The 25,687-nt window shown below is 40.6% G+C and overlaps 1 protein-coding gene and 1 long non-coding RNA gene across 7 annotated transcripts; one reads left to right on the top strand and one right to left on the bottom strand.

Annotated features, from left to right (window-relative positions):
* Positions 1–69: 69 nt before the first annotated feature.
* On the top strand, positions 70–25,424 carry LOC121057665 (merlin-like). 6 transcript variants are annotated; one of them, XM_040532144.1, is made up of 21 exons: positions 70–710; positions 1,056–1,121; positions 4,209–4,361; positions 5,518–5,647; positions 5,953–6,070; positions 7,715–7,840; positions 8,251–8,376; positions 12,773–12,856; positions 13,652–13,720; positions 13,943–14,025; positions 15,010–15,085; positions 15,524–15,661; positions 17,436–17,510; positions 18,306–18,419; positions 18,863–18,985; positions 19,553–19,770; positions 20,676–20,778; positions 21,534–21,661; positions 22,261–22,411; positions 23,088–23,297; positions 24,279–25,424. In XM_040532144.1, exons 4-21 carry the CDS (start codon positions 5,535–5,537, stop codon positions 24,312–24,314), a joined length of 2,091 nt encoding a protein of 696 aa, XP_040388078.1. In that variant the 5' UTR covers positions 70–710; positions 1,056–1,121; positions 4,209–4,361; positions 5,518–5,534; the 3' UTR covers positions 24,315–25,424. The 6 variants fall into 6 exon arrangements, with proteins under 6 accessions (XP_040388078.1, XP_040388079.1, XP_040388080.1 ...); XM_040532145.1 differs by having other exon boundaries at positions 131–149; XM_040532146.1 differs by lacking the exon at positions 70–710 and having other exon boundaries at positions 901–1,121; positions 8,254–8,376.
* On the bottom strand, positions 234–770 carry LOC121057680. Its single transcript, XR_005813887.1, has 2 exons — positions 591–770; positions 234–306 (listed from the first exon to the last, which is right to left on the bottom strand). It is a non-coding gene; the product is annotated as an uncharacterized LOC121057680 (long non-coding RNA).
* Positions 25,425–25,687: the final 263 nt, after the last annotated feature.

The raw sequence follows: 25,687 nt of genomic DNA, 5'->3' as shown, positions 1-25,687 counted from the left end.
CGGGGAGGATTTAAAGGCGCAGGCCCGGGGCAGCAGTAGGGTGGTAGAGGTGGGGGTCGAAGAGAGGGGTTTGATGTTGGAGGTGTAAGGGCGGAATCGCCCTTTTGTGCCACTTGCTGCTGGGCAGAGCCCTGTGTGGGTGCGGGCCTGTGAGTGGCTGGCACCCCCCTCTGCCCTCACAGGAATTAAGTGCTGCTGGCACTTGTGTTTGTGTAAATGACCCAAATAGTGTGGGTTTTCCACATAAACCTGAAGGAACTGGGATGCCTGCATTGAGCACTGGCTTCTTGTTATCGATTGTCCCTACTTCGGGAGAAATTCAGTTTAAATCTGTAAAATCAGTGCCTGAAAACCAAAAAGCACCTTACAAATAGAACAGTGCAAAACTCATTGGCCGTGCCCTAGTGCTTGAGGTAGTTTCCTCCTGGCAGCCTCAGTGCCAGGCAGAGGCTATCTTATTTTTTAATTTTTTTTTAATTGTTTCACCCTTTTATCACTGGCAAGAAGCCCGATGCCCACCTTTTCAGGCTTGTTCTGTTCAGGCTTTATTGTCCCACACAGGAAGGGGGCAGGCAGGGAATGACACCTACCTGCTAGGACAACACTGCAGCTTCCCTCGTTAAGGTGGCCGGGCATGGGGAGCCCAGGGTGTTCGTACAGCTGCAGACACTTGAAACAGTTCGATCAAACACTGTTAAAGAAGTCTGGAAGTACACTATCCGTCCTTACAGATACCCAAGTCAAGATTCAGGGGTTTCTCCTAATTTACTTTACTGCTTGAATTGCAGTGGAGAGAAGTTGGGAGGAGTCTTGCTGGCACAGGCAGGAAATGGTTAAGAGCCCTTCATATCACCTGGGAAAGCGATTCTTTGATTTTTCAGAGGGCGCTAACATGCTGCAGTTCATGGGGAACAAAGGGAAGGAGATCAACTATAAAAGTTGTTCTTGGATTTTATTTTCCGTGGCAGAACGTGTGAGGGCTGGATATTGATGTTTGCTGAAAAATAAGGGATTTTGGATTAAAAAGATTTTTTTTTCCTCTCATCTTCGTTCAGAAAATGATCTGTGAAGTAACTCTGATTCCAACCGGTGACTTTAGATAACTTCTTTTTGATTGAGAGGTAAGAACAACATTTGTATCACTGACCCATTTTAAAACAGTGAATTCTTTGCTAAATTTTTCCATAGGTAGGACAAGGAACACACTCAGGAGTGAGTCAACAACAGTAAAAAGCCCACAGCGCTTTTCCTTTACTGTCTGTGCTCAGTTTGCTTGCATTAATTCCTGAGCTTAAGCGTAGAAATTCAGGAACTGGGAGAAACCTAATGAGCCAGGGGAATTTACAGCAGAGTTGCAGTAAATGTTTCAGCAATGACAAGAGACTTTCAGTGTGTAGTAGTATCTGTGTTAATGTGCTTTTGCACTTGATGCATCAAGCATCTTCTGTTGGTGTCTCTTAAAGTGCTTCCTGAACCTTGCTTCTTTAAACCCCATTGCACTCCCTGGGGTTTTACGTTTCAGTCTTTTAAGGACTTTGCTAGCAAATGCACGTGTGCTGCCCCTGGGCAATGTGCTGGACCTTAACCTGGGAGGACAGACTGCTTTTGGGGGGTGTAAGAGGGGTCTAAGAATTTCCATTTATTCTTAGCCTGTACACAGATGAGAGGTCTCACCTTAAAAGTGATGCTGACTTTTTGTGTGCATTTGAGTCAGTGAAAACAGATGTTTGACCGTGCAAAGCATGATTGGATGGTAACACCTCAGGCACAGTCACTGAGAGCAAGTGCTGTGTGAAGGGAAATCTTTATATCCTGTGGAGAGCACTGCGAACCATCCATTTACCTTGGAAATGCCAAACTGAAAGTGAATAGCACTCTCACTCTTGGCAAGGTTAATTACAGCTTGTTCATTGAAGTATTTCTCAGTGTCTGTCTCCGTAACGTACTGAATTCTGGAATTTATTGAGCTTTTTGAGGGGTGCTCGTTTCATTTTCTTTGTACGTTTTGGTGAATGCTGGAAGTAGTATCTGATGGGTGGGTTATTTCCCATTTTGACAAACTGTGTAGTGTAGTGGTGGAGCACTACAGTCCATCTAGTGTAGTGATAGAGATAAGCATCAGTCATTGCAGGAGTCGCCTTGCCAGTTATTCTTGCTATTGCTTGTTGTTCCCAGCTTCCTTCTCCCACGTTTTGCTCAGGTGCTAGTTTCTTATTGTCAAGAACGGGGAAGATTATAACCCAGTTAGAGCTGGTGGATGTCAGTTCTTTCATCTTGGACATGAACATGCTAAAAGGCAGCATCTGGACCGTTTAGATCCTGCAAATTATATTCCTCATCACTGTCCCTGTTCCCCTCATCAAGCAAAGTTTTTTATCATCTTTCTGTTAGTTTTCATAAGGTGCACGAAAAGCTGTGGACGTTCACAGTTTCTGAACTATGTGTTCCCACATTCTGGCTGGGCTGGAAAGTTATCACCCTGCCCTCTTTTGGATTAATATGGTATTTGGTAAGGTTATGACATGCTCTAATCTATTCCATTTTGCTGCTTCTGACTCTTGTGCTTTGATGCCTCTGGCAACTGCAGAAATAAATCACTGGAGCTCGGTGACAGAAATTGCCTTGAAACAAGCTGCACATGATTCACAGTTAAACGTTGTTATTAGCAAGTATCTAGAGAGTGTATCTTTTCTGCATTTAAACAAAAGATTGCAAACCCAGATTGCCTTATTTGGCAAGATTTATATGAAAAAGTTTTTTCTAAAAACTTCACTGTTAAGTGCTTTTGCTTATGTTGTCAGTATCTGATGTTCATTTAACCTATCTGGTGTGAAAACCTTTCCTATTTCTTTACCAGTACTATTGATTAAAATGCCGTTTACATTTCTTGGGAAAATTTGATATTCAAAAATGTCTTTTCACTGTGAGTCAGAATGTACTTTTCCATGGAATAAAAATTCTGGAAAGGGAAAAAAATGCTATTGGAAATGTTGAACAAATTATATTGTCATTTCAACCAGGTTATATAAGAAAAAAAGAAATAACTTCAAAGTCAGAATGAAGGGCTCTGGTGTTTTTGTCATATTTTGAGAAAATTAGTACATTCTTTTGAAATAGTTCAATTTTATCTGTTCAGCATTTTCCATATGAAACTCTTTGAGAATGTTCTGTTCTGGCCCAAACTCCAAGTTCCTATTTAACTGAATTGGCTGTTTCAAATTACACGTTAAAAATGAATTATGAAGCTTTTTCTCTTTTTGTCTCCAGCCACTGGTGTTTCTTCTAGAGCTAATTTAAGAAGGGTTTGTGTCCCAGTATTCCATGGTGGTTCGTAGTTCTAGTGCTCTAACTGCTATATCCCATGGTAAAATTATTTACAGTAGTTCTCTGTTTTTGAAGAAAAATGGGCAAGAGTGAGCTTTGGAATGTAACAGGTTAAAACATAACTTTGCTGTTAGCTCTGCTGCAGCTTGCAGATTAGGGATCAAAAAATTACTGCCATAATTACTGCTGGTTTGGATGCCTTCACATGGTGCTCTCCCTGTCGATATTACTGTGGTCGTATTACACCATACTACTATGGTGATTTTGTGGTTTTTAAGCATTCCTTTCCCTTTAATTGAAAACACCTTTGCATGCTAAACAGGACCTGGGTTCTGCTCAGCACTGTGCACTGTGATGTTGCCTCAATTAGAGGAAATGCACTCAGTGGTGAGATCTGCTTTGCACTCCTCTAAACAAAAGTATTCCCCCAGGACAAGGGGGATACCCCAAAGGTGAAGGGATTTGGTATTTCTTCGGATATGCCTCCCATGTGTTAAGATCCCTGACACTCACCGGTTTACCCTAATTCTTTGCAGTTTGAGCTGTCCTCTTCTAGCACTGTTGGCAGGCACTGCCAGCAGGAGGACTAACCAGGAAAAGTGCTTTAGGGATGTGTATTCCCCTTGGTCTTGAGGTGGGGGCACATACTGTCATGCTGTTGCAGGCAGAAGTTTATCTAACTTGTTCAGAAAGACAGAACTTCTTTACTTTTCCACCATTATAGTATTCTGGTGAGTGAATTTTTCTCAGTGTGTGACTTGCTGCAATTTAATTAAGCCCATTATTCCTTGTCCTAACCATTGTGGTCATGTAGAGCAGACATTATCATATCTCATTGCACTTGTCCCTTCTCCGTACTAACCAGTACTTTCCTTTTACTACAGATTATTTTCTAGCCCTTGGCGCTCTGCTTTGGATTCTCTCCAGTCATCCCATTATCTTTCTCGAAGTGTGTTGCCTCAAACTGGACACAAGACTTCAGCAGAAGCTTTACCAGCCCCAGCTGGAGGGAGAGGACACCTCAGCTGCTCTCAGTGGTGTCAGAAAGATGAATTTTCTCCTGAGCTTCTTTTCCCCACTCTGAGTTGCCTCAAGTACTTGTTCTCAAGTCTGGCTGATGTCCACGTGACTTGGCACCTGATTTATCTGTTCTCTGCCTCAGCTTCCTTACAAGTCAGAAAGAAAAATTTCTGTATATATTTTACCTCCTATTTAGCCATCTGAAATTTTTGGATGAGGGGCACATGTAAAGTAAGTGGAAAATGACCCATGTATTTGTAAGCCAATTAAAAGCTTAGCAGCAGAGAAGAAAGGGACAAGATATTTTATAAAATACTGGAGAGTATTTTATACTTTTCTGTTTTAACTAGAACTTTATTTTGGAATTGCTTAGGAAGAGGTTGGAAGTCTGCCACCCTGTAATAGTATTACATTGTAGGAAACCAATAATGCCTCTGCCACTTCTTGACCTGTGTAGTTCACAGATTCTAACTGGGTTGTGCAAGACTGAGCTGTTAATTTTATAAAGTAAATACAAGAAGAAAAAATTACAGGCTGATGTGTGCTGCAGAGTGTGGATTCACGCTACCATTTAACCCCAACTTCCAACGTTTGGTTTGGCTGGTATACACAAAATCCTCATGACAATGGAAATAACATGTGTCTTTATTTTTCTTTTTTGATGGCATGCAGTCAAGTGCATTCAGAATATAAAATTTGTGAAGAAATTTTCTCTAGGCTTCTGCAAAATTAAATTAATTTCACCTTAGAAGAAAAATCACTGGAAAAAATTGGTACTCTAAGTAGCTCTCATCATTGTGTGTTTATATGTCTAAAAGAAATAGGTAAATTCAGCTTGATTTCACTGGATATATTTCTGGCATTTATATAATTTCAGGGAGCTAAGATTTTATGATGTCAAGAAACTTGATAGGATAGTCGCTCAAGGAGACAACTGATGGAAAAGTATTGAGTTGGGTTTGGTATAGTAAATTTTTGTGTGATGTGGCTCTCTTTTACAAGCAGTGCTTCCGCAGATGCATTTAGAGTACTGACAGTGGTACATACAACAGAGACCTTTGAGGAAGAGAATTTTGCTTGGGTGTATAAAAGGGATGAGGAATGTCTAATTTGCTGACATTACTCCAAAGCCATGTTCTACTTTTGTTGAAACTGAATATTCATCCGTTGCAGAGTTTCACTGCAAGAGAATGCTGAATTGCATGGACACAGGTGATTGTATGGAGCACGAGGGCTGGACTGGAGGTTCCCTAGATGTTCTCTGCTGTAGTGAGAGGCAGTCCCCTGGATCTTGCAATGTAAGGTCTGAATGAGGTTCTTTCTAGTAGTGTAGGAAGCTAGTGTTTGCCCTGGTCTCAGGAAAAGACAAGAATAATATTTTAGAGAAATTGAGTTTTAGGGAGTAAATCCTCAGGTCAAAATAATTTTCTTTTTTTTTGTTGTTTTGACATAATTATGGTTTTGAGCATCTTCTTGGAATCAAACATGCAGAGACTGCTTGTATTTAAGGGTGACTTTATTCTGCAAGTTTGAACTCATCCTACTTTGAAATATAGCCAAGAAAATTACTGTATTTCTAGCCCTAAATGCAGCTATGTTTGATTTCAGGTGTGGCTGTCCTCATAAACTGAAAAATATGTCTATCCGAGGCCTGAAGAAGAAACAACCAAAGACATTTAAAGTCAAAATTATAACAGTGGATGCTGAAATGGAATTCAGCTGTGAGGTAAGAGCCCTCAGAAAAATACTAGAAAGTTGGAATTGCCCTTTATATGAGCAAGACGTACCCTTGAAAATTCTCTGAAAAGCCACAGCTTCATCATTTAAAAGCTTTATCATTTAAAAGCCACATTTTTTTAATGTGACCAGGTTCTTTAAGATGCAGGCCTGGATAAACAAGTCTGGTCAGAGCTGGTCCTAAGACGTTGCTTAGAAACTTACAAAATGGTGCTCCCTGTTTGTTGATCTGGGAAATTCTCTTCAAATGTGATTCGCCATCTGTAAACTCCAGTTTCTTTCTTTAGCTGTAATGGCTGGCTTATATCTTATGTGGGCATGAGAGAAAAATGATCAAATGTAAAAACTAGCTTTTCTTCTATTAATTATGGCTCTCTAGTAAATTGGATAGAGAAAGCATGACTGCAGAAAAATGTGGAAGAATACATATATAGCAAGCGATCAATTGATAAATGAATTGGGCTGCACTGTTGAGGAGACAGGACTGTGCCTGATTAATTCCTAATCATCCAACAAAAGCAAAAAAAAGCTCAATTACTTTGAGAAGGCGAATTAGAAAACAAAGGTCCACTAGGATAGCAATTTTAATGAGAGAGAGGACTGTTGTGGGGCATTTAATATTTCATTTACTTGATCCCTCAGAGACAATATACTAGTCACAAGCAGTGCATTTCTGTAACTTACAGATCTAGAGTACTTGCCATCAGGGTTGTGAAAATAGAATTTGGAAAATTTGGTTCAGAGCTCAGAATCCTGTTAACAAATCCAGCTTGATGTATTCCTTCCTTTGCTATCTCTTGCTCTCCCCCAGTACTGCTTTTTTCTGGGTTGATTTCCTGCTTTCCATCCAAATGTTGCCCCAAAGTTTATTTTTTTGCCATTAAGTTTAGTGGCTGACCCTGCAATGAGACAAAATCATCTTTTAATATGTAGCCAAACAGAAGAAACAGATGTGCAGCCTCTTCAGTGAAAAATGAGACATCATGTGTGTGTGAATTTTGGGACCTTTAATCAAAGTTTCTGTTCTCTACGGAGCTAGGCTAGTAAATTAGATTAGATTGCTATTTTTTTACTGGGTTAAAAAAAAGATCCCGACTACACTGTGCACTAAATCCTACTCCAAGAAGACAGGCTCCTGCTCATTTAAATCAGAGTAGCATAAAGGCTTGGCTTGTTGCCACTGAAATAGCTGAGGTATGTGAAAGATGGATTTGCTTTGATTGTTTGGCATTTCTACTCTGTGCCCTCACACTCCTTTGATTTCCCCCTGGCCTTCTCTCAAGACTCTCTAATTTGTGTAAACTGTTGAATAAGATTTTTACAAATATTAATAAAGCTTTGCTAGGTCCTAGGAGATCAGTAGTACAATCCTCATTCCCTCTGCTCATAAAGTGCTTGATGCTGTGATTAAATGCCTGCAGCTTTGAATGTTTGGAGGAAAGGAAGAGGAAGTAGAACATTACAGCTCTTGTACCTTTGCTGTAGGCAGCAGTAGGCATGTTTCTTTGACAAGCTAAAGGTGAGATAATAGTTTGTAGGGGAAAGGCAAATGGTAACCTGGTTTGCTCGCCAAAAACGCGGCAAGTTCAGTCAGGATAAATATGTTTTGTATTATTTTCTTTTTCTTTTCTAGATGAAGTGGAAGGGAAAGGACTTGTTTGACTTGGTGTGCCGAGCACTTGGTTTAAGGGAGACCTGGTTCTTTGGCTTGCAGTATACAATGAAGGGAATGTGCACCTGGTTAAAGATGGACAAAAAGGTACAGAAAACAAAAATAGTAACCTGCAATCTTCTACTCGTAAAAGACTTACTTTTTCTTTAAGCTCAGGAGCTAAAGGAATGTGTTAAATGACAACCCATAATTCTAGATGATATCATTTTTTTTAGGATTGAATTTCATTGTGTTATGCAATCTTCCTGTATAAGGTTTGGTCTGAAGTGTTACCGCTATATGCACTGATTCATAATATATAATATATGCACATATTCATATAATCACCACTATATGCGCTTATTGTTAATACATTAAAGCTCAGCATTGCCCTTCCTTCTAGGACATGGAAACGCTGCCTTAACTGGATTATTAGCTGCCTTCTGATTTTCCTCTGGAATAATATTTTGAGATATTTCTGTACCATTTTTACTGCTGATTTTGGTTTTATCTTTAAGCAGGTTTTAGATCAAGAAATCCCCAAAGAAGATCCCATTAGCTTTCATTTTTTGGCTAAATTCTACCCAGAGAAGGTAGAAGAGGAACTGTTACAGGAAATTACCCAGCATTTATTCTTCCTTCAGGTCAGGAACATTTTTTTAACCATGAATTCCTTCTGTGTTCACCCCAGTCCCTTTATAATGTCTTTGATCTTGTTGGCTGTTGTTAGTCTCACAATGACTCTGCTGGCTTCAGCCATATCATAGTATATGTAAATATCTCATTTTTGTAAAATACAAACATCTCTCCTGGCTACTGTGGTTTTGTGTGATGATAAGTTGAATGTTTGCCTTCTGCAGGCTTTTGTTCTCATGATGGCTTCTCTTACTGTTTGTGCTAGGAATGGGAGTTAAATTGCTGGGACCTGTAGTTTCATGTAAAATGATTTTTACACCTAGCAGTTCCAGTGGTAATTTTGCACCTGGATATTCCAGACTTGCTTTATTCCTAGTAGTCTGTGGTCAAAAGAAAACAAAAACACAACAAAAAACATGCAAGGGTGGCACCGCTTGAAGAACTTTATAGTTGAAGCTAATGGTAGAAGGAAGGCTGCAAAACCAAACGTTTTGGAGATGTGAATTCTATACCCTGGGACTGATACTCTTTGAGGTGGGGCAAGGAAAAGTACATCAGTTATAAATTAGTGACCCTTTAACTTTGAAATGTGTGTAGACCTTGTCTTACAAAGCTTCCCACTTTTACTGAGGTTTAGAGTGTGAATCGGGGAGACGAGGCAGCAGTGTTGGTCATACTCAATTTTTGATTTTGGGAAGAAACTCTGTGTAGGTTGGAACTTTTTGAGCTAAGTCTGCCTGTTCCTGTGTTGTATTTTTGAGCTAGCAGCTTCTCCATAGCCGCTCTCATAGGTGCTTTCATAACTGGTCCCGATATTTTCACACTCAGAGGACAAGTAATCTCAGATTTATTTGTTCATTTATTTCCACTGCCATGCAGACACCAGTGCTCTTTTCCCCAGCATAATTAGGACATCCCGACCAGCTTCTTCTTTCATCTTTTACAAGTATTCTGTTTTCAGAACTCTGTGAAGATTCTTCTAATGTTAGATTTTAAGCCATCTGTATACCACTTAAGGGTAACCACAATTTTTACCAGACTACCTGCCCTTATGGAGCACTACCTAAAGTTGTTGGTCTGGGAATTAGTTTCTCAAGGTTCCTGCCCTAACCCTTCAGGGGTGAGAAGTATAGAGTGAAGTCCCCATTTTTATCAGCTTCAGGAGTCATCTTGAGGACTGTGTCACCTGGTCTGCTCTGGCTGCAGCCAAGTTGAAGAGTCTCAAAAGCTCCTTGTCATCTTTCTCTTAGAACTGCTGGTGTAACCTCTTGAGTAACCATTCCTTAACCTAGTTCTTTCAAAACGAGAAGGATTAGAAGAGACCTGTTATTAGGTGTATGAATGGTGTGAGGGAGTGACTACACAGCAATTATGGTGGCAGTTGCGAAGGTGAAGAAGAGGAAAGGAATGGTGATAAGCACTTGGGAACAGTAAGTTTTTTCACTGATATCAGCTGCAGATGGAACAAGACCCATGACTGCAATCTATCCCTAAAACTAAAACTCCCAAGCTTCTAAAAATAGTCCAGGTGGTTACTGGAAGATCTTGTTGTGTAAGACTGCAGAAGGCATAATCACTAGAAAACAAGAACTACCTAACCTGTCCTTTTTAGATCTTTTTTGGGATTGTAGGGGAAAAGATCACAATTTGATATCCATCCTGAAATACATAGGTTTGCTTATCTAACAAGTTTTAACAGGAGTAAAGCAGCACAGAGACTGCTGCAGCAATAGGCTATAGCTGTAACAGTAGGTATACAAGCATTGAGTTTGGGATGGTCACTTGGTGGTCAGCTGTTTTTTCCAACATCTGTGCCACCCATCTTCTCTCCTGAGTAGCTGTGGAATTTTCTGAATGTTACACACTCTTTATTCTGGTAGCTTTCAGTAGTATGTGTCTGTGCAAGTAGGTTGGCTTATGGAGTAAAATCAGTCTGCGTCTGTAAATAAACACAGTAAATACACTGGTTCCCTGAGGAGGATGTGCTAATGAAGTAATGGGAAAATGCTGTTATTCCAAAGGTTAACATGCTAACTAGAACTTCACCAGAACCCTTAACCATTTGGAAATTTGCTTCTTAAGCTAAGTTTGGAAAGGAGTGAGGGGGACTGAACTCTTCCTACTCTTTTAATCCTGATTTCTTTTCACTTTTTCTCCTTGAACCTGCCTTGACTAGCAGATATGCAATTAGCAAATTCTTCTCATTCCAAAGTAGAAAAACAAGACAGAAACAAATTTGGACTTGCAAAGTTTCCTGGCTATTAGAACTTAAGATCACACCTGGATGCCAATAGGAAAAACATGTACAGACATCTGGATGCCTACAGATTTCAGTTCTACTCACTATTCAGACTTTAGATGTTAATGTGGCATAACGTCTTTTTGCTAAATGTGTGAATAAACATCAGTGACTAAAGCTACATTTTCTGTTTAATGATTAGATAACTTACTCCTTTCACAAGGATGTTTTGTTATACTACTTTATAGAAATGATCAAAAAAAACCCCACCCAGACACTTATAGGAGATTTATCTTAAGTTGTTCTCAATTCTGAAATGTATTATTTGCACCAAGGAGTATGAAAGCCAGAGCTTTCCAATTTGGAAGAAAAGTCTTTTCATTCTTTCCATTTTAACAGCTTAGAAAGAATTTTCCCTGTACTATAACTCAGGTTATATATTGTGCTCACCAGAGACTAAATTCAAAAGAAAAACTTTCTTGATGGTTCATTTCAGTTCATAGCACCTACAGTTCTAAGTGTATTTGTAAAGGCAGCTCAAGCATTATCTCAGGTAATTTTTCTTTTTTGGAAATGTTTAAGTCTGTGCATTATGTAAAATTTTCTTATCTTGTGCTTGTTAGTAGGCTAAATACATTACACCTGAGAGGAAGATTTGGGAAGATTAATTTATTCTTCCCTCTTCGGGTTTCCTGGTAAAAGTTGCCCAACATATTTAAAATCAAGCAACGTCTTACAAGCTATTACACCTCTGATCATGCTAGCACCATGGAGTACTAAAATGAAAAGAATGCTAAAAGACTCTTTACCATTTCTACTATGCTTTTATTTTTAAGGCACTATGTTATTGTTGTGCTTAGACCGTTGTAACTGAATAAATCTAATGCTCTATTAGACAGTTTCTCTTTGTGAGGTGCCCTTCATTCTTCTGGAAAGCTTTTAAAGATTCTATTAATGGTTTTAGTATAATGTCTCTGTCTTTGACAACATTCAGAAGGCAGCTGGACAGATCCCTGAGCAATCTGGTCTAGTTGGATTTGCTTTGACTAGGTGGCCTCCAGAGGTCCATCCTGACCTAAAATTTGGATGTGTTACATGTTGTAAAGCTAGTTTTTTTTTCTAGCTAAATTTCTTTCTTGTTGTGTTTGTGTAGCTCTTTAGTGCTATTTTAGATGGCAGGTCAAATGATTGTTTGGTGTAGCACATTTAGTATGGCTGAATACAAAGAAGTTATGATGATTTGCAATAGCTAAGGAGCATACCTGCCCTTATTCAATGCTGAAGGTAAAAATGGTACAGCTTCATTCTGGGAAATGAGTTGGTAATAAAAGCGAGTGTGAGAAAGGTCCTTAATTCTATTTGTACGAAGGAAGAATAATAAAATGCCCAATGAACCAATATTAACAATTTTCCACTGGTTTATGGAAGAGGCGTTTTTCTGTCATTCCAAGCTGAATAATGTGATTGAAAATATAACAGCTGATTATGTTTTCATTGAATTGTCTTTCTGAAATTAAAATACTTCATCAGCTCTCATGTTTATTTCTAGGACTATAATTTACAAGCAGGTTTTAGTATAGAAGGTCCATTTATGCTCTTTGGCAACCTATAGAAGCCAGGAAATACAGGTCATTTTGTACTGCTAGCCTGGAGTAAAGATACCCTCACTCTGAGGCCTCTAATCTCTGCAAGGGGCATTAGCAGAAAGATTTCAGGAAAGGGCTTGCAGTACTTCTGTAGTTTTTTGATACCCTCTGATAATATGCACTTACTAATTTATTCATGGTGCTGAACAAACTTTAGGAAGAACTAACTGTATCATAAGCAGGAAGTAAAAAAAAAAAATGCTAAAAGGAATGAAGTGCAGATAATAAATCTGTGTTCTGTAGCAGATTCTTTTTCAGGACTCCCTATATAAATGTGGGGAGATAGCTGTCTGGCAGTTCTGTGAACTTAGAATTAAAACACTTTAACCTCCAAAAGTTATTTTCATTAAACGTAATGTTATAGTTTCTTGTGTTTCTGAATGTCGCTTTGTTGTTGCTGTTAACTTGTGATGGTTGGTGCCAAGTTATATAGTCCAGGCATGTCTAATTTCATTTCAGGCCTGACGTAAGTCTTGACTATGAGCTTCTTCAACTTGTTCTCTTTTTCTTCTGATTTAGGTGAAGAAACAGATACTGGATGAAGAAATCTATTGCTCTCCAGAGGCAACAGTTTTACTGGCTTCTTATGCTGTTCAGGCCAAGGTCTGTGCATAGCAGTGCTCTTATTTATTTTTAATAAACACATATACAGGGTGGTATGTAAAACACAAGTGTTAAACTTTGCTATTAAAATAGGTCATGCTGGGAGGCACAGGTGCAGCTGGAAAAATAAGCATTAGATGCCATTACAAGGATTTGAGGAAGAAATTAGTTTGCTGTTTTATACTATGCTTTCACAGTTTAGAGGATTTCTTTTGATGTAGCATTTTAATGTAATTTTTTCTCTCAATTGGAATTATTTCCTGCTATTAAAGTGTCCATGGATACAGAGGTGCTGATACCATGAGCTTACAATGGTGTGATATTCTTTAGTGTCTTTCAGAACATAATTACCTTCAAGCCACCAAGAGCCCAGCTCATAAAATGGCAGGAGGTGAACACAAATTAGCAGAGCTGGCCCTCTGCAGCAGCCCAGCCTACATACAGTAGGAGGAAGTGAGCTTACACTCCACAACATATTCCCTAGTTCAGAGAAGGGTGTGAAGTTGTGGCAGATCCCTTTACATCTTCAGTTACCAAGAGGTGCAGGCTGGGACTGAAGCGTAAGGTTACAGGCCACATTATGGGGTGCACTGGAACCACATGTATAGCACAAGGACTGGAACTAACTTCTACAGATGGTTCAGATGAGGGGAGCCTGTCTTATTATGCTTACAGTGTATGTGGGAGAACCAAAACAACATCTGTCTCGAGCAGTTACATCAAACTGCAGCCAAAAAGTTCTTCAGCATTCTGCATCTAATGAGCTGAAATACTTTTTTTTTTTCCTTGGGACAGTATGGTGACTATGACCCGAACTTTCATGAGCCAGGCTTTCTAGCCCATGATGAACTTTTACCCAAACGGGTAAGTTTTTATTCTGTATAAAACCAAACTTTTGAATCTGTGCTTTGATGAAGAGCTGGTACTGCTTTGGACTAACCCGAGCATTAGATACTGATTGTGTTTGCCTTGAACTTGCTGAAATGACCAAGCTGTGAACTGCATTGTTGCATTCACATTGCCTGGGAGAGGAAGCACACGTATTTGTATCTTCAAAGGGAAACAAACTTCTTCCTTTCTCTCTAGGTCCTCAGGCAGTATCAGTTGACAGCAGAGATGTGGGAAGAAAAGATTACTGCTTGGTATGCTGAGCACAGGGGTATTGCTAGGTATGAAATAATTTCATTCTTTGGAAATCCTGTACGTTTCAGTAACTAGTTATTTGCTGTCTTTAGTGAAATTTGGATTTTGTAAGTGAGCAAAGAGATCCTGGGTTCAAAGCTATGCTGCTAGGTTTGTTTATTACTAAAAAAATCTATTCACCCAGGGTAAAAAGTATCTTGTATAGGGTACCAAGTGCTTGTAAACTGGTCTTGGTTTGAAGTGAACAGAGAAGTTAGGCTCTTGCTGAGCTTCACAACCTCACATGTTTAAAATCTGATATTTTATACCTTGTTAAAATCACGGTTCAAAAAGGTGTCCACATACTTAGTAAGGTACCAAAGTGGTATAGACATTGCATCATAGTTCCAGGACCAAATTTTGGTGCGGTTCCATGTGGGTGTTCAGCTACTTCTAACACATTCAGCATGCCTGGAAGCTCAATTAAATGTGAGGTAGGAGCTGTTGGCACCCAGAAGCAGCCATTCCTAACACTTCAGTTCAATTTTTCTTTGGCTGTTCTAAATGCTTCTTAGCACTATCTTTCCTGAATATTTTCCCCAAGACTTGATGCCTCAGTTTGGAAGGAGGACAATGATGGGTGGAGAGACTTACTTTTATTTGGACTAAGCCCAATGCACTCATTCTCAACAAACTCTGCTTCCTGAAGGGAATATCCTCATGTTATGGAAAATAGTGGTAGAGTAGATCTCCAAGAGGTGATAATGGAGTGGCAAAACTAACATACAAGGATAAGACTGGACTTGAATTTTAATAAAGATTGCGCTATAACTGACTCAAATAAAAATGGATACAACTTTGTCTTCTGTAGAGATGGTGTTTTTATTATCCTTTTTCTGTTGAGGGTAAGACAGTAAAATTAATGAAAGCACAAAGGACCAGGATGCCTGTTCTTTTTGAAGTGGGAAATACACTGTCAGGACAGAAAGATTGGATAGGAGTCACCTGCTGTAATCGGTCTTATTCTCTAGGGATGAAGCTGAGATGAACTACTTGAAAATTGCCCAAGACTTGGAAATGTATGGTGTCAATTATTTTCCCATTGCTGTAAGTACTTTATTTTAGTAGTTTGCTATTGCTGTATTTGATGGTAGTGCCATTTTAAAAATCATTCTGGGAGTTTGGAGCTGGGACTTCAGGGTTCTGCTTTTCTCTGCTGCGGGTGGGCACTGTAGTGATTGTCCTGACTTGGTTTACGTGCCTGTTAATTGAGTAGGTGAATACAACAGTAAACATTAATGTTCTATCATTTGACAAAGGTCTTGGGTATGTAATAGGAAGAAGGATAAATAAACTAGAAATTCGAGCTGCTTTATTCAGCTGGGTTTGTTAGCTAATAGTAGCAACGTTCATAATCTGTTTTGTAGGAACAGCCTTTTCTTAAAAATTCAAATATCAGTTTATTAGAATAATTGTGGTTCTTGTCTGTAGTTGTTTAATGTCACTATAAATACGACATTGATATCTGTTGTTTTTTTTTTTTAGCAAAATAAAAACCATACAGATCTCCTACTTGGAGTTGATGCCAAAGGTATTCATATCTACAGCATTAATAACAGGTTCTCTCCAAATAAGTCATTTGAGTGGAGTGCTATCAGAAACATTTCCTATAGTGAGAAGGAGGTATGATGGCTCTGATATATTATTCTTTTTATATGGGCAAGGGTGTGGACTGGGATTCTTGGAACAGGCTGAAAGCGGTCTCTGTTTAAATAATTTGGGGGAGGGGGGAAAATCCTAGGGAGCTCTGTTACAGTTTTAGTTCCTAACAAACTTGCCTTTCCGATGTGCCGCATAATCTCGGTTCCCCTAGGAGCCAAGGGCTGCTCTAAGCTCTCTAAAATTGTGGAGCCCACTATTCTGTTTCCTTCCCTGCTGCTTGTCATTTGCAAAACAAGAGTGCTGGTCTCTGTAAAAGATAGATATTACGAATGCCATCACGGCTGACTTTAGTTATCTCAGCAGGAATTAGATGATCTGTAAAGACTTAATGCTAGTTTTGCATGCAGAAGTTGTCCCAATAGATGAGGTTTGAAGCACGCTGGCAAGCGGAGACATGCAGGGAGGTGTAAGTGTTTTTCTGCCTGAATTCTACTAGTTTATCAGTGAATGATTTTAGTCTTCAGCACAGCCCTACCATTACAATTTCACTGTGATTTCAGAGTCCATCTTATACTTGAAGAAAGTACAGTGGGGAGCAGGTGAAATTTGGAGTTACTTGAAATCATGTGGCTACATGGAAGGCTATAATCAGAAAAACAAAACCAGAAAAATCACATTGGTACCAGCATACTTGGAATTTGTCAGCCAAAGGACAACGTGGCTTATTCCTTTCTTTCTCTGGACCATTTGAAAAACACTGAGGATGAGATTTGCTGTCCAGGCTTAGCTGTGCATACATTAAATCAGGCAGGGCAGCGTACAGGAAAGTTCTACCTCCAAAGAGTTTTGTTTTCTTGATGTTAAACTTCCCCTCTGGTCCATGAATAAGCTGCTTTAGCTCCCTATTGTTGGGAAATTGGGCGGTCCTGTATGAAAGCTCCACTATATTTGGCATCACGTTCACAGTTCGGCTCCTCACAAGGCAACACATTAAACCAGCTGTTACCTACAGGGTGAAACAGGCTGTAGGATGTTAAGATCTTGGTGACTCAGATGGCCTGAAATTATACATTGCATTACGAATGAATTATAGGAATAGAGTGCTAACCCATGAGTCACAGAGAGCAGGATCTTAAAGAATGGAGCTGGTTTTTTGTTATGCAGCCAAACTGAGCTCAGCACATGAAGTAAAACTGTGTGTACTGACCTGGCAGCATGAAAGCCTTTCATGTCCTCTGGAAACAGCTTGGGAGATAGGACTGGAAATGTGAGAAAACAGGAGCTTCAGTACTGTTATCTCGTGGTCAGAAGAATAAATCCTTCAGGCCTTTGTAATACGTTTTGTTTACACCTGAAATGACTGGGATTCAGAGAGGTGTTTGACATCTCCCTGACGTTACTAATCTCCAGAAGTAGTCATATTCTTAATGTATTCTCTTTTCCTGATAACCAGGGCTTGCTTCAGCATTCTCAGGATAGTTTGCAATGCACAGGTGGTATTGTTATGAAAAACACTATCCAAACTGGCACCAGGTATGGGGCTTTGAGAGGCTTTCTAAAATGCCCTGCTATTTTAGATGAGCAGATGAGGAACCTGTATAACAGAGAACAGCCCTGATTCTGATTCTTGTGAGCAAAACACTTCTGCATCACTCTCCCTGTATTTGTGGCATAAATCACTGCCTCCCTGGAGAGAAGTGGAGATGGACTAAAGTTTGCATTAATATTAAATAGTTTCAGCTTTGTTTTTCTTCCTTTTCACTGCTTCCTCTATTTTTATCTTTTGTCTGAACAGTTAACTATTAAACCTCTTGACAAAAAAGCAGAAGTCTTCAAGTTTTTTTCCTCTCAGCTAAAAGTAAACAAATTGGTAAGTGTCCTGTTTTCATCCTTTAAAACCGGGCCTGGCAGTACTGAGTGATACCCGAGTGAGAAATGTTTGTCTGTGAAACCGATGTAGAGGCCAGGGAGCATTGAGTTTCAGCACATGTTTTCCATAGGATTCTTCTGCCTGGGAAGTCAGGGTACATATGTTTGTCCTCTCCCTGCTGGGAGGGGAGATGATGGGTGAAAAGTGAGATGTGAAAGAAGGTCCAAATCACAAAGGGAAATCCAGTTAGTGGAAGGGGAGGACGTAGCGTATGGAAAAGTGCAAAGCCCACTGCAGCGTCTGCTTGTTTGGCTGCTGTGGATTCTTAATCAGCTGTTGCTTCTCCTTTTCTGGGAGAAGCAAAAAGGAATGGACCTAGTCAACTTGCTAATTCTATTATCACTAACTGCTTCCTAGCACAGCCACAGGGGCTGGATCGCTTCTCAATGACCCTGTGGATGGGGGGCCACCACAGCTGACCATTCCCACATAGCTGCCTCCTGTGTACTCCTGGCCTAGACCCCCTGCCTGTTCTTTTTCAGGAAATTGAAACCAGACAGGGATGAAGGATGGAAGGAGAACCCCCTTATCCTGTGATGTTTTCTAAACTATTATGTACCTGAGTATGAGCCTGCCCTGGTGTCACTTTTCTTGGAAGGGAAGCAACTGCCAGCACTTGTGCTGAAGTCAGAAGTGTTAGCTTCTGTCCTGTGAGACTGGTGTGCGACTCTTTCTGCCCCTCTGGATGGGGTGCAGCTATGTCACAATCACATTTGCTTTGCTTTTCCTATCCAGATTTTGCAGTTGTGCATTGGAAACCACGACCTGTTTATGAGGAGAAGAAAAGTGGACTCAATAGAGATCCAGCAAATGAAAGCACAAGCTAGGGAAGAAAAGGCTAGAAAAAAGGTAGATTATTTTTGCTCCTCTATTGCTGAAAACACTGATTATTATTCCAGCTGGTGCCCTTGCTGTCCATGCACTGCATCAATATGTGTGTGGGAGGTGAGAAAGTGCAGCAGGATTGAGTGTGGGAACAGCTCTAGTGTGTATGCGGCATCTGAGGATGTAAGGGATGTTTGTGAAACTGAAGAGCTGATCACAAAGATTTGGGGTACGTAACAGATCGATGCAAGTGTTCTTCCAGCAGTCTGAAATAACCAGTGTTACCAGTTAGTGGAGTTCAGTGCTGCTGAAGTGCAAGTAGCTTCAGCATTGCATCTCTGCTAAATGTCAGCTCACCAGCTAGAGAGCAGTCTGTTCGTCAGTAGATTCATTTGCTGTGCTGCCTCGGGCCCAGATGAGATTCTGTTGCAAACCCACAAATGTGGTATTTCTCATTCTCTTTCCAGATGGAGAATCAAAGGCTGGCCAGGGAGAAGCAGCTCCGAGAAGAAGCTGAGCGAGCCAAAGAAGAGCTGGAAAGGCGTCTTTTCCAGCTGGAAGATGAAGCCAGGCAGGCCAATGAGGCCCTGGTGAGTAGCACGTAAGCTGAATATTCTTGCACTTTGAAGGGACTTTCTTGGTTTGGAAGCTTTTTTTTTTTTTTTTTTCTTTTTCTCTTATGGCTTCTGTGAGGCGTTAGAAGTTATGGCTTATACAGGCTGGACAGTTTCTGGTCAGTGGTGGAGAAGGCAGGCTGGAATTTGCTGTGAGCCATTCTCCCTATGTTCAAAGCACTTTCTTCAGGCAAAGAGGAAAGGAAGTAACCTTGTGAGCTGAAAGTGGGAGAAAGAATGCTTAGGGCATGTTGCATGTGGCACTGGCAACTGAAGGGGGCAACTTCTGACAATTTTTGGTTGATGTCTTTGTCCAACTCTGAACAAATGTCTCCTTGTTGTATAAAAGTGAGAGGCAAGAAGGAAGTTAGGCAATTCTGGAGCAGAGGAGGAACATCAGACTCTACAATTGTTTACTTTTTATTTTAGGGATTACTATATTTATCTGTTGACCTGTTCAGGAAAGATATCTTCTTCCTTACTGACTGCAAGGGTGAAATTGTAGATGCTAGACAGAGTAACTACAAAAAGTTTTTCTCTTAGCTCCGATCCCAGGAAGCGGCAGAGCTGCTGGCAGAGAAAGCTCAGATTGCGGAAGAGGAGGCTAAACTGCTGGCCCAGAATGCTGCAGAAGCAGAGCAAGAGCGACAGAGGCTGGAGATAACAGCTCTGAAAACCAAGGAGGAGAAACGCCTGATGGAGCAAAAGATGCGGGAGGCAGAGCTGATAGCAGTGAAGCTGGTGAAGGAGTCTGACCGGAGGTTAGATTTGCTGGGGTGTGATTGTGTAGCCCCTACTGGGTTGCCTGGGCAGAGAGAATGCTACTCTTCTCAGAGCAGGAGGGTGGGAGGTAGAGGGGGAAGGAGAGCAGTAGGGAGGAGTTTTCCCAAAGCAACACACTTCAGAGTGGAAATGCCTTTGTGTGTCTTGTTTGTTCCACCTGCTACCAGTGGTTGTGATGCAGGTCAAAAAGTTTACAAAGGATCCTGATGGAAGGCTTTAGAGATGCTTAGTATTAAAGATCCAGAATGCATCTTCTATTTAGCATTATCAAAAGAGCACTGGTTACCTAGCTACCTAAGTTTAACAACCTGTATACCCCCTAAGCTATGAAACTTTTCATCATTACTAAGTAATGGTGTCTCATATCCCTTCCAGATCTTTGAACAGTATAGCCCAGGTAAACTCATGTGGAGTATAAACCACGCTGCAAGAGTTTGCATGTTCCATAGCACTGTGCTGCCTGAAGATGCAGAGCAGACTAGTGCTGACAGAGGTTGTTCAGGGCTTTCTGCTTGTTTTAGGATGCTGCCAAAAAGCTTGCCAAAATAAAGAGCAGATATGTTGCACCCCTCCTCATCTCAGGGAGGGTCTCTGACAGCCTGAAGAATCTGTATCAATAGGTCATTTTTGAACCCGTGGAAACTAGGAGTAGAAAAAACACTTTGATTCAGTCAGTTCCTGCAGGATTGCCCTTCAAAGCCTGTGTCGTGCTGTGCCTGGTTCTCCATGTGACTATCCTACTGCAAATGTCTTTGGGTAGAGGAATCACTCAGAGTAATGGATCTTATTCTCCAGAAACTAGTGAGACGCATAACTCTGAAATCCATGTGTTCCTCTATGCTGGAAATCCTCAGCCATTCATGCTATGATATTTGTCTTGCAGAGCCAAGGAAGCAGAGCATCTGAAACAAGATCTGCATGAAGCCAGGGAGGCTGAACGGAAAGCCAAGCAGAAGCTATTAGACATCACCAGGCTTAATTATCCTGTAAGTTTCTGTTCTGCTGGGCACTGCTTCATCTTGGGAGATTATCATATGTTAATTTCATGTTTGTAGCCTCATCAGGCTAGGTTGTGGCATGTCTACATCTAGCTGCGAGACAAACACCTAGAGGACTAGTGGGTGATTGAACACAGTGTAACTGGAATGGAAGTTGTATTTGTTAAGGGCATTGAGTCAGGAAGATAAAGGTGAGACAAATATTACAAAACAAAAATACAACAACAAGAAAACTCTAACCAAACAAAAGCCAAAACAGGACTTGCGTTAGGTTTTGGGAAGCAGAGATGGTCTTGCCTGCATTCATGCCTGACACTGACTTTGTGCCATCTCAGACAATACTTTGTGGAGGTGGTTGTACTGAAGCCGGCATGTGAATTCCTTGTGAGTATCTTCAGGCAAAGCAGGTGAAGCTGTCACCAGCAAGAAGTTGTTGCTAAGGCAGTGTGCCACAGTCTCTTCTACTTCAGTCTCGCTGGGAATGGATTTCCATTCTCTGCTGAAATAAATAAGGAACCCTGCAGCTAAGGTACTTTTCTGCGCTTAGATCTGTGGCCTGTGGACTTTGGCAGTTCATCTGGGGCCACTCAAATAGAGGGGAAGGTCTTCGGGAGCATCTGTTTCTCATAATCCGTGGGTAGCTTGTAAAATGGCTCAGCAGGGCACTCTTGAAGAAGCTGGTGAGATAAAACCAAAATCAAACAATCAAATCTTACTGACGGTGCTTGTATTGCCTCTTTCAGCACATGGTCAAGTACCCGCAATATTTGCCAACGGACACTAGAGATGCCAACTTTGACAAAGGGTCCATCAAGCTGGATTTGAAGGATGTTGACCTGAAGAGACTCTCCTTTGAGATAGAGCGAGAGAGGTATCAATATGCTTATGGTGTAAATAAATGAGATTAATCGTGGAAAGTACAGAAAGGAAAAATTCTCTGGGAATCACAGGTTACATCCTTAACAACTGAGGGTGGCCTTCTCCTTGTATGTATGACTGGAGGCCTTTTACTGAGCTGCTGCAGGTTATGTCTCTGTAAAACTAGCTGTTTTGCAAAGAGGAAAAGTTCTGTGGTGCCATCAACCCATGACGGATCCAGAACCCTCCTGTCTTGGAGACCAGTAGGTCGGGCATGAAGTTCTTTAACAACATGTTAGAGGACAGAAGTTTCCCTCTAGTGTTAAAGCGTGGTATTGCTTCGATACCAAGGGGCTTTTCCTCTCTTGGTCTGGAGGGAAATTCTTGGCAAAAAGTTAGTTTGTGAATGCTGAGGAGTGGAAGTGAACCACCTCACCGGAGCAAGGGAGTCAGGCAGACACGTGCCAGACTTCATTTTGCCAATACAAGAAAAGAAAGGCAAAATGAAGCAAAGAACTGCCTCTCCTCTCCTTATGCACTTGCTTCCCCCAACCCCCGCTCTTGAGTTACGTTATGGTAGTAAGCTTTTTGTCTCTATTATGTGGACTACAGGCTAGATTACTTAGAAAAGAGCAAAAAATTTGAAGATCGACTGAAAGAACTGAAGTCTGAAATTCATGCTTTGAAGCTAGAAGAAAAACAGTCTGGGCTTTACTCTCATTGGACTGAAGTACTGGGATCCTTGGATCGCTCCTTAGGAAATGTACGTATCCTAAATACCTGCCACTTTTTCCGGCATAATGAGAATAGTATGTGTGTGTATGCCAAAGGTAATTGCTGTATTTCAATTCAATGCACATTCTTTAGGACCCTTGATACTAAAATATTTTAAGTGTGAACAGAGAAGAGGACTACTCATGTAAAAAAAAAATAATAATTTCCCTGGCAGGATATCAGTAACATAAGCAAAAAATAATAACCTTGTTTTGCAGGTTATGAAATCACAGTAAGGTTTACTGTCATGGAACAAACTAAATTCTTGTAACTTAATGCGTTTAAATGTGGTTTCTCATAGTTTGCATCACATTCTCATTCACGTGCTTTGTGGTTGCTATTAATCTCTTGTAAAAGTCTTGGCTTTTTTTTTTTCCCCCCCCTTCAGGCAGTGAGGAACTAAACTCAGATCTTGGTCATAAATTTCTTGTTACTTACATAAACACTCTTCCTGAACCAGGGGAAGACAGGGCTGTCTTTGCATTTCCAGTTTGCTCCACATGTAATAAAAATGGCCCTGAGTAAACTGTTTGAGAGAGAAGGGAGGCTTGGAAAAATTGAGGGAAGATGGCCTGTATGCTCTGGCTGGCTATGCATTTGATGTTTTCTGGCTTAATGAATGTTGATGGAGAGAGGGCATTAAATTTCCGTGTGTTCTTTTAAAGACCCCGTCATGGATGAAAACCTTCGAAACTGGAGATTCATTGGATATAAATCTTCAAAGACCTTTCCCTGCTTACTCATTAAATACTACAAGCAGCTGGCCTTGTACCAACAAAATTCAGCATGCAGTGCCAGTGGAAAAGTCATCTTTTCAAACAAGTTCCGTGGTTGCCAATAGTGTAGGCACAGGATCCAGAAAACAGATTATAAAGGTAATCAGATTTATAAGTAAATTCCCAAATATCGACTAGAGGTTTTAGAATTCAAAGAAGTAAAGAATGGCTGGCTTTAGGGAACGGTTTTATCCAGCTCTGTCGCAGCCTCTGAAATGACAGGTCACAAAGCATGGCTGTTCCACAGGTTTGGAGGCCCTGCACTGGAGCAGCATTCAGGGCTGTTGAGGCCACCTGTTTTTTCTCACTTATGATTTAAGCCTTGGTAAATGAAAGTGATGCCCATATGCAGTAGGATGATTTGTTAGATTTTATTTGTATCAGCCAGGCTTGGAAATGAGAAAGTACTCTGAGAGAACTTAAAACAGACTGTGCCAATCTTTCTGGTTTTAAGGGATGGGGATAAAGACATCAATAAATGCCTAGATTTCCTACAGCTCAGTTCTTCTGTCATTTCTCTCAAAGAATCCTAAAATAATAATGAACTGGGTCTTATAAAACAAAACAATTTTTTAAACTTCACTGGAGTGGAGAACATAGTATGTGTTCAAGAAGGACTGTAAGAGCGTGCAGTCCTGTACATATGGAAGGAAATCAGCTTTCTTCAGGCAATGCTAATTGTGCAAGATACTACCAATAAAGTAAGCCGGATTTGCTGTTTTCTATGAACAAAACTGGGGGTTTTCAGGATCGGTCAGAGTACCTAGCATATAACGTCCAAGATCAGAACCTACAGGGTTGTAGACTTAGAACTAAAAGGAAAACAGTTCAGTGTAGCAGCAATTGAGGAAGCAGCTCTTTCTATTGCAAATAAGAGAAACAAATATTTTGAGACTAACCTAATGTAGACAGTTGTGAGGCAAACAGGCTTGTTTCAAGAGGGAAGAAAAACCATTTGCAGGGCATCTTGCAAAAGGCTCCCGTCAGACAAAAAGGAAGAATTAGACCAAAACAAAGTAGGCTTTGCTTTCTGTAGGAGTTCAAAGTAGAACTAATTTTTCTTATTTAATTTGCATGTAGGTTCAACAGCATGACTCGGATGTGATCTACATTTGAAGAGTCTCGTCTCCTTACCAGACGGGTAGAACCTGATTGCTGTCTGTTTGGCTGCTGCAAAATGCACCTATGCGAGGACATTTGTGCAGCTCTGTCTCCTGACAGTCATCGGCATAAAGACGTGGTTCTATCGTTATTGGTGCCATTCGGTTTCCAGGCAGGCAACATAAGCTGGGAGCATTAAAACTGCTGGTGTAAAATGGCTAGTGTCTTTGGGTCCAACGGAAAACATACAAACCCAAAGGAGCATTGTTTACTTTTTATGCACTTTTGAAAAAACACTTTACACTTCACTAAACCTTCCCCCTGGGTATTTTTACACACTGACTTACCAGCATGGTACTCTTTGTGTGTAGAAAGGATGCCAGGCAGCAAGTGTCTTGGAGATGTTTGGGATGAGGAAAAAAAAAAAATTGTACGTGACCTTAGTGTTTACCTCCACAATAGACTAATTCTGTTTTTGGTCCTGTCCATAGGGCATGACTGTCACAGAGCTGTTCAACGTTTTAGTGTTTGCCTGCCAAATATTTTCCTTTTCCTCCCAAAGTTTCTCTGTTCACTTAATTGATTTGCATTTCTCTGTGAGAAATCTCAGCTTGTAATTCCAGATGTAGAATTGGACATCTTCAAATACCTCTCCTTCCTGGGGGAATCCTTTGTTTGGAATGCAAAGCTTCTGTTCTCTCTACAGTTTCTGACTAGATCAAGCACTTTCTGTTGCTTGCCGCTCCAGCAAACTTTGCATACATTAACTTGTTTCCCAATTCTCTGTAACACAGCTTCCAAATTAGACAAAGACAAAATATGTTATTGGTGTCTGCTAAAGTTGGACTTGCTTCTGATGGAGAGGTGCGTGCAGCAAAATGTCTGCCTCATTAGTAAAATCTACTTGCGTTTTCTAGTTTTGTATGTGTTTAAGTGCCTGTTTGACCAATAAATCTTCAGTCTGAGGATTTCTGGGAAAGCGGAGACAATACACAGCTGTAGCTAAAGTAGTAGCACAGTTGAGCATGTGAAATGCGATGTAAAAAATGGATGTTAATGTTGTTAAATATCTAGTTCTAAAAGCTAAGAATAAAAAATACATTCAATAAAAAGCTTGAATTTTCACTTGCTAGTAACAGCTTTGAACCGAATGGTGTGTCAATATTGCAACAACATTAACAAGGCAAGTTCCAAGAACAAACATGCAAATCCCCTCTGTATCCGTCTACAACAGACTGAGAGCACAGTGGGAGATAGCATCTGTAGCCAGCTCTGTTCTCAGATTTTTAGCAGTCCTGACAGTTACACTGCAAGATACACAGAACAGCTATCTGCAGTGGTGTCCTGGTGTCTTTTTTTCCCAGCCATAAGAGTGGTTGCTGCTGCTG

The sequence above is a fragment of the Cygnus olor genome, chromosome 20, assembly GCF_009769625.2.
Source record: "Cygnus olor isolate bCygOlo1 chromosome 20, bCygOlo1.pri.v2, whole genome shotgun sequence".
Classification (NCBI taxonomy): Eukaryota; Metazoa; Chordata; class Aves; order Anseriformes; family Anatidae; genus Cygnus; species Cygnus olor.
This window is presented reverse-complemented; position numbering and strand designations above follow the sequence as displayed.

Excerpts from the sequence above, each read along its gene's own strand:
- LOC121057665 (XM_040532144.1), top strand. The coding sequence starts at position 5,535 with ATGCTGAATTGCATGGACACAGGTGATTGTATGGAGCACGAGGGCTGG. Across the intron at positions 12,857-13,651 it reads CTTATGCTGTTCAGGCCAAG|TATGGTGACTATGACCCGAA; the intron begins GTCTGTGCATAG and ends TCCTTGGGACAG. Across the intron at positions 22,412-23,087 it reads TGGATCGCTCCTTAGGAAAT|ACCCCGTCATGGATGAAAAC; the intron begins GTACGTATCCTA and ends GTTCTTTTAAAG.